The 15,118-nt window shown below is 33.8% G+C and overlaps 1 protein-coding gene across 2 annotated transcripts; it reads left to right on the forward strand.

Annotated features, from left to right (window-relative positions):
• The first annotated feature begins 1,029 nt into the window (after positions 1 to 1,029).
• Positions 1,030 to 6,772, forward strand: LOC100876114 (apolipoprotein D-like). 2 transcript variants are annotated; one of them, XM_003699723.3, is made up of 5 exons: positions 1,030 to 1,203; positions 4,745 to 4,860; positions 5,127 to 5,257; positions 5,543 to 5,722; positions 6,109 to 6,772. In XM_003699723.3, exons 2-5 carry the CDS (start codon positions 4,750 to 4,752, stop codon positions 6,251 to 6,253), a joined length of 567 nt encoding a protein of 188 aa, XP_003699771.2. In that variant the 5' UTR covers positions 1,030 to 1,203; positions 4,745 to 4,749; the 3' UTR covers positions 6,254 to 6,772. The 2 variants fall into 2 exon arrangements, with proteins under 2 accessions (XP_003699771.2, XP_012144193.2); XM_012288803.2 differs by lacking the exon at positions 1,030 to 1,203 and adding an exon at positions 4,032 to 4,191.
• The last annotated feature ends 8,346 nt before the right edge of the window (positions 6,773 to 15,118 follow it).

Consider the following 15,118-nt stretch of genomic DNA (forward strand, 5'->3'; position numbering starts at 1 on the left):
AGATTACATTAAAAAGTCTATGTAGTACAAAATATTTTTAAGAATTTGATCTACAAAACACAAATATGAGTTCTCTAAAAAAAAATATACACCTGCATTTTTATCCACGACCTTGCACTTATAAATAAATAAATGATTCACACAATTGTTTGTTATTTTTATAGAAAATTACAGTTCCGTCCATTATCTAGACATTAGCATATTTTATTGTATACTTGCAAATATTTCACACAAAAATATGTTAGAGGCAAACAAAACCTAACAAGGTTCTTTAAAAAATTATTTTTTGAAATATTAATAAAAAATTACTTTTTGAAATTCATAAATTTCAAATATTTTGTAAACTGTTCATTTTTAACATTACATAATATTTTTTTATACAGAGAACACTGTAAAAATTCACATAAACAAAAAAATATATAAACACATATACTTTGTATGTTCTATGTATACAGACATGTATTATAGTTCATAAAAACAAGTACAAATTTTATAAAAATTGTATACAAAACAAGTATAAATTTTATAAAAATTGTATACAAAATTTGTATAAATTTTACAAAAAATACAAATTCAAAATTGTTACACAAAAAATTGAAAATTTGAAAATTGAACAAGTTTGAAAAAATTTGTAAAAATTGAAAGCACCTCAAAAAGTGTAAACTTCCTCTATAAATTTTTTTATGAAACCTAAAAAATCCGCAAGCATCAAAATCACATAAATTACGAAACTAAAGTAAACAAAATTATCATATCAAAATAGAAGAGCACGTATAGCAAATGTCACTCACACACTTCCATAATAAATCCATCCATCATTCCACCACAAATCTGCAATTAAAATGAAGGTGCAAATGAAGTATAACAAGGTTAAAGACGTTCCGGTGAAAAGTACAAAAACCGGTCGAAATCTGGTCAAAATTAGACGAGCGAAGATCGTGAAGAAGTCGATCGGTAAAACCGAATCGCAGACCCGGGTTTCTTGAACCTTGGACGTACCGTTATTGACCCACTAACTGACAGAAATCTTTCGAATGCATCCAGTCAGCGTTCGCGAGTCTGTCTGCGTGAACGGGACGTGCAAAGAACAGGAAGACCAGTCAACAACGAACACTTGATCCTGTGAGAAGTGTAACTGTCAACACTGATCGAATTCTCTGACCTGTCAACTTTCAACGTTCCACGACTGGCAATCACTATCGGGTACGTGTTTCCATTCCGAATCAAGTTCAGACCGTGACCTTCGTGATTTTCATTCAAAGCGACTAAAGGTCGTGGTATCGAACGATGCATCGCATACATCATGATCGTGACAAGGATTACTATCTTCTGACGCTGATCACTGTTATTTTATTTTTTGGTTTTGTAATATTTATTATTTTTATGCACTTGTGCGTCATTGGATATTTAGCTTTCAAAATTTTAGGTGTTTAAATTTATTTTTTTGGATTGGCAGATCTTTATATTTTTGGGTTTTGCAAATTTTGTAATTTTCAAGTTTCTGGATTTTTTGCATTCTCAAGATTTGGGGAGTAATTACCCAAATTCCTAGATTCTCAATTTCCTAGTCCTCAAGATTCCCAATATTCCAAATTCCTAATCTCCCGAATTCCTAGTCCCCCAAATTCCCAATTTTCCAAATTTCCAATCCCCCAAATTCCCAATCTTCCAAATTCCTAATCCCCCAAATTCCCAATCTTCCAAATTCCTAGTCCCCCAAATTCCCAATTTTCCAAATTCCCAATCTTCCAAATTCCTAGTCCCCCAAATTCCCAATCTTTCAAATTCCTAGTCCCCCAAATTCCCAATTTTCCAAATTCCCAATCTTCCAAATTTCCAATCCCCCAAATTCCCAATCTTCCAAATTCCTAATCCCCCAAATTCCCAATCTTCCAAATTCCTAGTCCCCCAAATTCGCAATCTTCCAAATTCCCAATCCCCCAAATTCCCAGTCTTCCAAATTCCTAGTCCCCCAAAATCCCAATCTTCCAAATTCCTAGTCCCCCAAATTCCCAATCTTCCAAATTCCTAGTCCCCCAAATTCCCAGTCTTCCAAATTCCTAGTCCCCCAAAATCCCAATCTTCCAAATTCCTAATCCCCCAAATTCCCAATCTTCCAAATTCCTAGTCCCCCAAATTCCCAATCTTCCAAATTCCCAATCCCCCAAATTCCCAGTCTTCCAAATTCCTAGTCCCCCAAATTCTCAATCTTCCAAATTCCTAGTCCCCCAAATTCCCAATCTTCCAAATTCCCAATCTTCCAAATTCCCAATCCCCCAAATTCCCAATCTTCCAAATTCCTAATCCCCCAAATTCCCAATCTTCCAAATTCCCAATCCCCCAAATTCCCAATCTTCCAAATTCCTAGTCTCCCAAATTCCCAATCCCCCAAATTCCCAATCTTCCAAATTCCTAGTCTCCCAAATTCCCAATCTTCCAAATTCCTAATCCTTCAAATTCCTAGTCTCCCAAATTCCCAATCTTCCAAATTCCTACTCCCCCAAATTTCCAATCTTCCAAATTCCCAGTCCCCCAAATTTCTAAATTCCTAAATCCCTAAATATCCAAATTTCTAAATTAAAATTTGCCATCTTGTAGGAGTTGTCACTGTTGTTTGAATGCATGGTTTATTATGAAGGTCACTGCCAATCAATTCCATAAATTATCTCTAATTAAATTTTTAATTTATGAGTGAAAATGTAACGATTTGCTAATCTTTTGGTACTGACACAGTTAAATGTCAATGTCATATGAATATGTAAATACAATCTTTAATTTTGCACATATGTAACTATGCAAATTTAAGTAATTTTAAAAAATTATAATACTAATATTTTTAAATGACAACATTATTAGTCTTTTACTTATATTTTTTCTCCTGTCATATGTATTTAAAAATAAAGTTGTAATGAAATTAATTTTGTAATAATAACAATAGGCAGGCGAAGATAAGAAACACAGAATTATTATTAACAAAAGAACTGACTTTTGTGTTATACAGTCTTCTCAATTAGAGTAATCAATGGGTTTTTTACAGGAAGTTTTAATAAATACATATCTGTGTATCATCTTTTTCATAATGTTCTAACTGGAACAAACAACGAATGTGTTACGTAGTTCGACCATGTCCACGTATTTGAAACAACGTTTTATTTCTCATTACTGTTAATTTTGCCTCTATTTTTTATGTTTCACACTTATCATATTCCTTGTAAGGCTATAATTATTTTAACATTAGCTATGACTATAACGGTGATCTTGCAAAATTGGTTGCACTTTGGTAAACAACGATAACCTGTTTTGCAAGGTGGTTCAAGTTTTTTTAAAAATATTTCAATACGATATATTTTATGTTGTAAGATGTAATATTAAATTTTTTTGGAGACAAGAAAAGCAATATTTTAATTTTGAGTTTGGAAAGATGTTAGAAAAAATTAGGTTTCTAATTGTAAAAAATATTTTTGTTCACTTTTAAAAAATTTACTTAAATTTGTTTGACGAATGTATATATTTTTTGTGACATATTTTATTTGTTCATAAATGAATCATGATGAAGTATAAAATTAGTGAAAATGTCATTCTAATTTTTTTTATATTTATTTAACATACTTGAAATAAAAATTGTTGATGGACAACAAATTGGTATTGTATATAATTATAATAATAATATTCTAACAAAATTCTAATATTATTACACTCTTCCTATAATAATTTCTATAATTAAAATAAAAAGTGAAATAACACTTTGATAATTTTTGTAATACAAAATAAAACTATTTCCATAACTCACCTAACATAACATAAGAAATCTAGTATAATCAATTACAAAATAAAATGACAATAAATTTAGTTAATGGTCCTAACCTAACCTCAAACCACCTAATAACTCAGAAAGTAAAGCGTCATTTGTCCTCGCGTTATAATGATCTAATGTACTGTCCCGCAAAATGTTCCTGAAACTACTAAAGTGAACGTGCAAGTCGAAATAATTGCTAAATACACTTATGAATATTTAACATATTGCGATAAAACACGCGAATAACGGTATAAATTTATCCGAACAATTTATCCAGATTATTAAAAGCTTGGACGTCGAAGGTAACTGTTCTCTCGAACGTGGCTTGGTTCATTCAACGATCGTGGTTTTTCTCAGAAAAACATTTGCAACTCTTATGTATTCAAACACGTGCTGTAAGTTTGTATACTTTCATTTGTATTCTTGCGAGATTAAATACTAAACATGTTTATACTACTCTGACTCTAAACACGGTAAAAGAATCTTTAAATGAAGGGATAATAACATTACATTATATGTATATTATTTATATTATTACATATATTGCTTTATTAGTAAAAATTATACTATACATTGTTTAATAAAATGTCATACATTAACAAATTATTAAATTACAATTTTTTATACTTTTACAATTATTAGTAATATTTTTAAAAGTAGAAAAAAATATAATTATAACAGAAATACAATACAATGTAGCAGCAGTAGAATTAAAATACAATTAAAAATGACAGAAAATAGTAAAAATTTAACTATAAAAAAATGTCCTCAATTTGACAATGTAAACAATTTTGCTAAAATTTAAAAATTTATTTAACGTAGTAGCAGTAGAATTGAAATACAATAAAAAATGTCAAAAAGCAGTAAAAACTTAACGATATAAAAATTTTCATAATTTGACAATGTAAATAATTTTCCTAAAATTTAATAATTTAATTTTCTTCACAGACAAGATGTTGCAGTTATCGTTAATTTTAATGATGGTAAGCGTGACAATGGCGCAGGTGCCATTTTTAGGCGTGTGCCCCAACGTGGAAACGATGCCAAACTTCGACGTAAACAAAGTACGTACTTCATTACGTTTATCCTCAACAATGAGCATTAGAAATTGGAATAGATCACCGGTATTTACCAGAGTTATTGGCTTACTTAAGAATGCAACCTGTATTTAGAAAGTTGTCCCCGATATAACATTTGATATACATACATACGTTGTAATAAGAGATATGTAAAGTATTCAAGTTCAACGGAAGTTCAAACTCTCTTCGAAACGCGGACGGAATTTCTATCTGTGTCATTTGAATAAATGAAACTCTTCATTATGTTCTAGTATGCGGGAAAATGGTACGAGGTCGAAAGGTATTTCGCTGTGTTTGAATTTGGCGGGAAATGCGTGACTGCTACTTACACTATGAACGATAATGGTACCATAGGTATTTTGAACAAACAAATTTCTGCGATGTAAGTATATTAATTCATGTTTTTAACTTCTGAAGAACTTTTAGAGATATTGCTTTAAATTTAAAAAGGTTATATTCTAAAAATATTTGTTAACTGTATTTTTGTACCTGTACTTTCGTTTTTGCATTTTGAAGACTTGTATGTTATTTCTATTTTTTGATTAAGAATGTATTTTTAACTACGCACACAGGGAAGTAATAATTACGCTCATTACGTAACAACGTGCAGATAAATATTTACAGGAAGTCAGTTAATCACAGTGGAATAATATCTCTGTTTGTTTAGAACCGGTGTTTCTTCGAGTATAGAAGGAACTGCAAAACCGATTGGCAAAAGTGACGATCCTAAATTAGTGGTTACGTTTCCGTCCATACCTCTTCCATTGGATGCACCTTATTGGGTGCTGGACACCGACTATGAAACTTATTCTGTAGTATGGAGTTGTACAAACTTTGGTGTATTCAGGTAAATAGGCACTTTGCAATAATTAAAAATATCATTAAGCAGTAGTTCTATTTTTAACAAATATAATTTCACAATTTATATTATCTGTAACTACAAGTTATATTTTGTAATATTATTAATAATAATAGCTGCTGAAATATAGTACTGTTAATGAAGGACTTAATATTGCAGTAACATATATAAATATGAAGTTAAATATATAAATATAAATGTATATTATTAGATAGACATGAAAGTATATCATTAATGTTTTGACCATATTTATTATTTAGATTTTTACTAACAAAATTGAGTACACCTCTCTTATACAATTTTACGCGTTTGAATCTCCCGCGTGCTCCTCCACAAAATGGCGGTCCTCACCACTTAAATCTTGACTGTTTCAGCGTACGAAATGCGTGGATTCTAACGAGAGAACCAAAACCACCAGTTCCCGTCCTAGAAAAAGCTTATCAAGTATTAGACAAGAATAATATAAGTAGAGCATACTTTATTCGTACCGATCAAAAGAATTGCCCAAAAGGAAACTAATAGAACTTGCATCGTACGAGCTATCAAGATGATACCTCCAGTTTAAACCAACAGATTATTGTTGTAAAACAAGTAACGATGCTTTAAAAGATTGTAAATTGTAATGAACGTGCTCAATTTACATAACGAATATTTAATCGTGTTTTTCCAGTTTGTGTTGTACATTAATGTGACAGTTTGCTTTACCGTCCATCGATAAAGTTGACTAAGTAGAGTTTAATTTATGGGCTATTTTCTTAATTATATTTCGTTCGTTAAGCTATAGTTAATATACAGCTTTCGTGAAATAACTTTTTATTTATATGCAAAGATCGGTTGAATGTTAAATTTGTGAAATTATGTGGTTATTGTTGCACTTTGAGGTGTATTGTTGTATTTATTGAGTGGTATTTATTTATTTATTTATTAGACAAATTATAACAAACTGAGGAAGGAAATGTGTGATAATAAATAGTTATTTATTGAAGCATATGTAAAATATGAGCTTAATATTGTGTTAATAAAATATATTGTCCCAAACATGGCATTTTTTTTGTTCATTAAAGATGTTTTGAACAGGAAATTATTTTAGTAATTTTTAGTGATTGTTTTAGTATTTTTTCAAATTTAGATTTGGACCTAAAATTTGTGGAAATGATGGAACTTGCACCATCTGATGGTGAAACATGGTAACTACGTAGAAAATCGTATTTTTTTTTTAAATTAGTGACTTTTTTACTATTTTGGAGTTAGCAGTATGTTCACACACCGCACCACTAGATGGCTTCTGATGTCCACAAAATGCACTTCTCTCAATTTTCAAATAAAAAGTTTCTAGTTTATTATAAAACCATATAGTGATCATGGATTAATTTACAAGCATCAACAAAATGTAAAAATGCTTTATTTAAAAAAAAAATGCATTTCTCCATTTCCATATGTGTATTTGACCGCGAGGTGGCGATAGTTGTCCAGTTTCCAAACAACACCCAAATATGAAGTTCGAAGAACAGAAGACTTTCAGAATATCTTTTACTTTGCAAATTAATTCTTTTACATTTAAATGTTAGTTCTTATCAATGTTGTTATAGTTTGAATATTTTTACATAAAATTGCTGAAATACACATTGAATATTATTGTTGTTTACTGAGGATGTTGTCGAGGTTGTTATTTATTGAAGACACAGCTGTGTTCTCTATTTCTTTTTGTAACTAAAAAAATGCATACAATAAATAATTACAAAATTTGTATCTCCTAACATCATCTACCCATCATCTTTCAATATAAAATATTTTATTAAAAAGAAAGAAGGGTTTGTAACTCTAAAGCTCCAGTAAAGTAACATATTTTATGTATGTATTCAGATAATACGTATCTTACAACTACACTCAAACATATTTTACTATTACAATGATACGTGTTTTACGTTCACAATGACACACGTTTCATTACACATAACCCATATCAATACAACATCCCGCGTGTCAAATTGAAATTAATCACGCATATATCCACCACGCGACCATACGTTAATAAATATTAATACGAAAGTGCAAACACAGTCCCCGATGAAAATTTCCCAGCAGACACGCTCGGATAATCGTCTCCCAGTCGAAAAACCCAGGAAACGGATGTCCACGAACCAAATCGAACGTAAATTATTGAAAACACGGCTCACAATACCGTCGAGATAAACAAATAATACCGCGTTAGGGTGAGGTCGCGTGTTAGTTCGGTTTCTAACACTTCGTCACGTGTCGTCTGTGCAAACAGACGCCATTGAATCTGCGGGATATGTCATCAGCGATCCATTGTGCACCGAGGAGAAGAGTCGGATCCCACGAGTCGCCCTATGAAATGGGGATGCATAAATATCTGTTATGGCTACAAAAATATTCGGACACTACTAGTTTCGCTTTTGTTATTTTACGGAAGAGTTAATTTAAATATTTTAATATTTTATGGTTACAAAAATATTCGGACACTACTAGTTTCGCTTTTGTTATTTTACGGAAGAGTTAATTTAAATATTTTAATATTTTATGGTTACAAAAATATTCGGACACTAGTTTCGCTTTTGTTATTTTACGGAAGAGTTAATTTAAATATTTTAATATTTTACAGAATAAGGAAACATTCATGGAAAGTCAAGTTCTGTCTGCTATGATGTCTGATTGAACTAATTGTTTTACATAAAATATTTGACAATTTATCTAGATGTTTATAATCCATTATAAAAGGTCTGCAACAAAATATTAAAATTATCTTCTATATTTTCTATATTATAAATTCTTTATTTTTTATGAAATGTTAAGGTGTAACATTGTTAGAGTGCAACATAGTTATAGTCTATATACTATAGTACAGTAAATTGTTTTAACAAAAATAATTCATACTTTTGTAAAATAAGTAACATCATCCCTTATATATGATAACAAATACATAAGTACAGCTACCGAATATTAACAACTGTAAAAAATACAACTGTAGTCAACGTCCGTCCTCGAAGAATATTTTCGGACCAAAAATAGTTCCAGCAACGTAAACTGTAATATCCGTTGCGCAATGTGGGAAGTAGTTAGGTGCGAAGTTTCTGATGATTTCGGAAGGCGTGTATCTTTCTATTAGCACGTTAGTTCATAAACGGTAACGAGAATCGTTTCTCGTGTTCGGGAATAGGTAATCGGCACGATGGTCGGCGATAAATTAAAACGCGGCGAAATCTAAATCAGAATCTAGGTAGGTAAACAAAGGTCTGGGAGTCACCCTTCCACTTTCAAATTTATCCGACTATCCTTTTTATACGGGACTGCTTTTACGCACGGAATATAAGAGAGACGGTGGGAAGAAGAAGAAGAGGATTCTGCGGACGAAGGAAGATGGAGGACGCGATCGTCGAGACGGGCCCAGATATCCTCGTGGGCCCCTCGGTTTTCGAGCAGCACCGGCCCCTAATAACAGGGTACACCGAGGCTAAACAAACATACACGCCCCTGGCATCTCTCGTTGAAAGAACACACGAGAAGAAATGTAAAAAAAAACGGCAGACAGAGAAAAAGAAACAATTTAGCTACGCCACTTAAAGGATGCAAGGAGAAGTATGATAGCCAGTGAAAAAGTTAATGGGAATCGTGTTTGTACATTGACGAGCAGCGTTCGGATACTTAGGGAAAATGGGAGCTGCTGAACTTGATTGGGTTTATAAGTTATTGAGTTTTGGGGGTGCGTTTGTACATTTTGGTACTTGGTGAAATTTGAGAAAGGATACCTGGCTAAATTTGAGAAATTTAAGAAGTTTGAAAGATTTGAGACATTTGAAAAATTTGGAAAATTGTAGAGTAAAAAGTTGAGGGATCTTGGAACTTAAAAATTTAGAAATTTAGAAATCTAGAAATCTAAAAATCTAAAAATCTAAAAATCTAAAAATCTAAAAATCTAAAAATCTAAAAATCTAAAAATCTAAAAATCTAAAAATCTAAAAATCTAAAAATCTAAAAATCTAAAAATCTACAAAATCTACAAAATCTAAAAATCTAAAAATCTAAAAATCTATAAAATCTACAAAATCCAAAAACCTAAAAATTTAGAAATGTACAAAAATTGTATTAATTGTCTTAATTAAAAATAGAATAAATATTCTGAGTACACTCAGTGAAATATTTGAAAGGTTCGATTAAAAAGACAGTTTGCAATGATACCGGACGTCGAACTTGTACTTCGCCACTTCTTAAGATGAAAACCAAAATATAGATACAAGGCTTGGAAGGATCTTAAAGCTTGCCATATAATTAGGGGAAGTGAAGAACAAAAGAAAATGGAATGACAGTCGGTAGGCATTTCGGTATTGTTTCCGTACAGACAGTGCTACGCACTTATCATTCTCGATATTTCTCAAGAAATGATGTTCATGTAACATTTACCTAAAAGTACACATGTGTATGTTAATAATATAAATTACATCTTGTTACAATTTTTTAAAACATATTTTTCCTACAAATTAATAATTCATGTTTAAAATTGTAACACTCGTAACCTTTCATTTAATTAAAAACTTAGATACATAAATAATATCAAAGGAAGTAATAGCTCCTCGTTATAATATTTAAAAAATAAATTTCACGTTGAATTCATAAATCGAATTTAAAGTATAAAATATTAACTTATTATTAAAATATTCAACCCTTCTATTAATTTATGAAGAGGTTATATCAACAAAAAAGTTTCGTTACAATTTAAAAAAAAATTCCCCTCCAATCAGATAAGAGATAAAGTACAAATTCATAACACCTCCTTAATACACAAACCCCAAAACATAAATCACGTCGTTGAAGCTAAAAACAAAGTCATTAAGAACATCAAAGATAAGTTTCCGTAACCTGATTAAGCGACACTAAAATCCGTCCATAAAAATGCAGCAGTAGCTTATCAATAAACAGCGTGAAAGTTAAATGTTTTAAGGGCCGGTCCATTTGTCTCTAGCACGTGCAAAAGAGCAGCGAAGATCCGCGCAAACTGCGGGAGTACTCGGATTCGAGTAAAAAGGATGAAGGAGATGAGGAAGAAGGGTGTAAGAAAGAAGAAAGAGAAGAACAAGGTAGATGAGACAAGAGGCATTCTGGTTTGTGGGCACAGCCGCTGCCTGCAGCCCACAATTATGATAATAGCCCCCGAGTCCTGAGTCTTGTTAGCCCAACGTGCAGCCAGCTTCTTTTATCTATGTTTTTTTATTTTCAGACCCACCCTTCCATGCCCCCCTAGCCTACCGCAATTTCTACTTTCACTCCTTTGCACTGTGGCGAGGTCAAACTCATCGAATTTTGCCGAGGAAACTTATTGTGTATACGTTCACATGATTAATTTTATGTGATTAAGATTTATTTTTGTGTTAGGAGCTTCGGTTGTAAGTATACAGGTTGTAGGTTTTTTGGGAGGTAAGGGAGGGTTTGGAGAATTTTTGGGGAATTGCTAGTTCTATAGTGATACGTTGGGTTCTCTAGTTTTTTAGGTCTCTGTTCCCAGCGTCCGTAGTTCCTAGCGTTCCTAGTTCCAAGCGTCTCTAGTTCTAAGCGTACCTAGTTCTCAGTGTCCCTAGTTCCAAGCGTCCCTAGTTCCAAGCGTCGCTAGTTCCACGCGTCCCTAGTTCCAAGCGTCCCTAGTTCCAAGCGTCTCTAGTTCCAAGCGTCTCTAGTTCCCAGCGTCCCTAGTTCCCTACGTCACTAGTTCCCAGCGTCGCTAGTTCCAAGCGTCCCTAGTTCCCAGCGTCCCTAGTTCCAAGCGTCCCTAGTTCCAAGCATCTCTACTTCCCAGCGCCCCTAGTTCCCAGCGTCCCTAGTTCCCTGCGTCACTAGTTCTCTACGTCCCTAGTTATCTACGCTTCCAATTCCATACGTCCCAAATTCCTTACATCCCTAGATCCCTACGACCCCAATTCCCTGCACCCCTAGTTCTCTACGCTTCCAATTCCATACGTCCCCAATTCCCTACGTCCTTAATTCTCTACGCTTCCAATTCCATACGTCCCTAGTTCCCTATGCCCCCTAGTTACCTACGTCCCTAGTTCCCTAAATTCCTAATTTCCTACGTTCTTAATTCTCTAAGCCCCCAGTTCCCTACGCTCCATATCCCTAGATGCTAAAGTCCTTATATCCCAAATTATCAAATTTCTGTATCCCAAATCCCCACGTCCTCATATCCCTATATCTCTACATCCCTAGATCTCCATCTACTCCTATATACATATATCCCTAGATCTCCCTATCTTTTCCACTTCAACTTGAAAACTAATTTAGTCAAAAATCTAAATATCCGCGATACAATCAATCCGACAGAATTTTTCATATATATAAACAAAAAAGAATATCTAGTTTTTAATCCTAATAAAAAATAAATAATTTCGATCGACCTATAGAACGACTGTAAGTTGAAGAATAGAACACGGGATCGTTCACCTCATCTACCTCGTATAAAAAATATTGCGTGAATTTTCTTTTTTATGCTTATGCATTTTTCAGCGAAGCCATTCAGGCGTATACGCGACGAAGAGAACGTGACCCGAAACAATAGGCACATAAAGTGTGATTAATATGTACAAACGTTCGCGGTGTATTAATTAAAATTAAACGTGTTCCCTTGAACTGTACGATCTAAAGTTGCTGCGGAAGGCTTTTGCATTTTCGATTGAATGCGGCTAGGAAAAGGGCACAAGGAATAAGAATACAAACGGCAAAAGAGAGTCGACGCCGGGCGTGAGCACAAGGAGCCGGCACACACGCGCATGCGCGTTTATGCACACACGCCACCGACGTGTACGTACGTCGGGCGTTTGTAAACGTTGTAAAAGGCGGTAGCAAACGGAGCACGCTTTAATCCACTTTTCAGCACACCGTCGGGGCCTTTTGACTGTGCGGAAAGCGTTAATTGGAGACCGCGTCACGATCAGGCAAAGGAAGCCTTTCAAAGCGGAAACCTTCGTGTGATACCGCCTGCAGCTTTTTTTCAGGATAACCAGAGAAACGATGTTTCCTCCTTTCCTGCGTCTGTCGCGTTGATCCGAACGTTTCATCAATGTTAGTTTTCTCAATGTCCCACCAAAGCGACAGAAAGCTCTGTTTTCATCCTTCGCCATTATATCATCCCCCTAATGACGTATTATCACGCAGGCCATCGTGCATATATCATACCTCGGCCAATGAGATACAAAGTCGAGCTAAATGGTAATTAAAGCGTTTGCTGAATGCTATTGCCGGGGAAGTGTTGATTTATATTGCAATCTGCCTTGCGTGAAAAAGACGTTCTTTAACTTTATTATCAACTATGGAATTATTTGATAAAATTTACAGATAATCTCTTTGCGGGAAGATTTGTATTCTTTAACTAATAATTTGATCTTTTGATGACTTCAGTTTACCAGACGTAGTATAATGTTTGAAAGAAAATTTTGAAGATTCTGCTTGTTTAAATTGTTCGGTAACTGGTAGGGTAAATTTAGATAAAACGAGAATCTGGCTGGCATCATCGTGATATACGACTGTTTTTCCAGATTATGGCCGACAAAGGAGATTGTCTTGATTTAAGCGAAGCACCCGGTATTTGCTCGAGATTAGATGGAGCCTACGGCATCTTTGTATATTGCAGAAGATACCGGTTCTTTCAAACACGATCTCCAATCACTTCGTTTATATTTAAATAAATTTTATAATCGAAGGTTGAGTAATTCTGTTAGTCTCGTTATATTGCCATCTGCCATATTGACAAACATATCGAGTGATTCAGAAAGTTTTTCTCTTTTAATATTGCAACAGTATTAACAGAAAATATTATACAATATAACAATAGACACTTCACAAATATATATAAAGTCACTTCATAGTTATTCCTTAAATATCTCTATCAAACTGGCAATATAACGAGAGTCTACTACACCATACAGTCAATCGAAATATGTCTGTCACTCCTGATGCATAAAAGTTTAATTATCACGTTCTACTTATACTCCACTTCATAAAACTGGTTTTATTATTAAAAAAAACTCTGGAAACACGAAAATCGGGCGTAACTAGGTTAATTAAATTCGACGTCACAATTATGATAAAGTTGAACTTTCTTCTTCCTCCAATTACGATATTTATCATCCGTAATTCAAGTCTGATTGAAAAGTTATTCCCCGATAATTTATTTACTTGTTGAATACAGTTATGAGATGCGTATCGGTAAACGCCTATAAATCGTGTTTCGATATCGGAGTTGTACAGGTATCGACCTTTCAACAGCGTCGATAAAATATAAAATAATGGTCAACTTAACCACATAATCGTCGAAATTAAGTTAATGGGTTTACGATGAGAATACCGAGAAGAAAAAGAACGACGAACGAATTTGCGTGTTTTATAGGCAGCTGCCAATAGTAAGTGATTGCTCTTATACGGAACACGTTCGAGAATGCCCCTCGCGATGTTCGTTGTACACGAAAGTAATCACCATCCCTTTTTCTCATCATTTTCAGTTCTGTTATGTGCATTTCATCCCAGAAGCGCCTTCAATCAGTCTCAAACTTGCTAAACAACTTTACCTTCAATACTTTTTATCTCCTTCGTTTATCTCTTCTTCTGATTTCACTTTTGCCATACAAATATTTGTACTCTTTTATTTCTCAATATCGTTATCATTCCAAATTGCAAATATTGACAATTCTGAGTCACAAGATTTTCAAAATTCCTAAATTCCCAATTCTCTAGATTGCAAATTCCCCAAATTTCAAATTCTCTAGATTGCAAATTCCCTAGATTCCAAACTTCCTAGATTCCAAACTCCCAAGATTCCCAATTCCTTAGATTCCAAACTCCCTAGATTCCAAACTCCCCAGATTCCAAACTCCCCAGATTCCAAACTCCGCAGACTCCAAATTCCCTAGATTCCAAACTCCTTAGATTCCAAACTCCCTAAATTTCAAATTCCCTAGATTCCATACTCTCTAGATTCCAAACTCCCTAGATTCCATATTTTCTAGATTCCAAGCTCTCTAGATTCCAAACTCCTAGATTCCAAACTTCCTAGATTCCAAACCCCCTAGATTCCAAACTCCTTAGATTCCAAACTCCCTAAATTTCAAATTCCCTAGATTCCATACTCTCTAGATTCCAAACTCCCTAGATTCCATACTCTCTAGATTCCAAACTCGCTAGATTCCAAATTCTCCAGATTCCCAATTCCACAAATTCCCAATTCCCTAGATTCCCAGTTCCCTAGATTCCCAGTTCCCTAGATTCCCAGTTCCCAGTTCCCAGTTCCCAGTTCCCAGTTCCCAGTTCCTTAGATTCTCAGTTTCCTAGATTCCCAGTTCCCTAGATTCCCAGTTCCCAGTTCCCAGTTCCCAGTTCCCAGTTCCC

Source organism: Megachile rotundata, chromosome 2 (assembly GCF_050947335.1).
Source record: "Megachile rotundata isolate GNS110a chromosome 2, iyMegRotu1, whole genome shotgun sequence".
Lineage (NCBI taxonomy): Eukaryota > Metazoa > Arthropoda > Insecta > Hymenoptera > Megachilidae > Megachile > Megachile rotundata.

Bases quoted from the DNA above. Each gene is read 5' to 3' on its own strand.
- LOC100876114 (XM_012288803.2), top strand. The intron at 4,861-5,126 runs GTACGTACTTCA...ATTATGTTCTAG, and splicing joins CAAACTTCGACGTAAACAAA to TATGCGGGAAAATGGTACGA. The intron at 5,723-6,108 runs GTAAATAGGCAC...TGACTGTTTCAG, and splicing joins ACAAACTTTGGTGTATTCAG to CGTACGAAATGCGTGGATTC.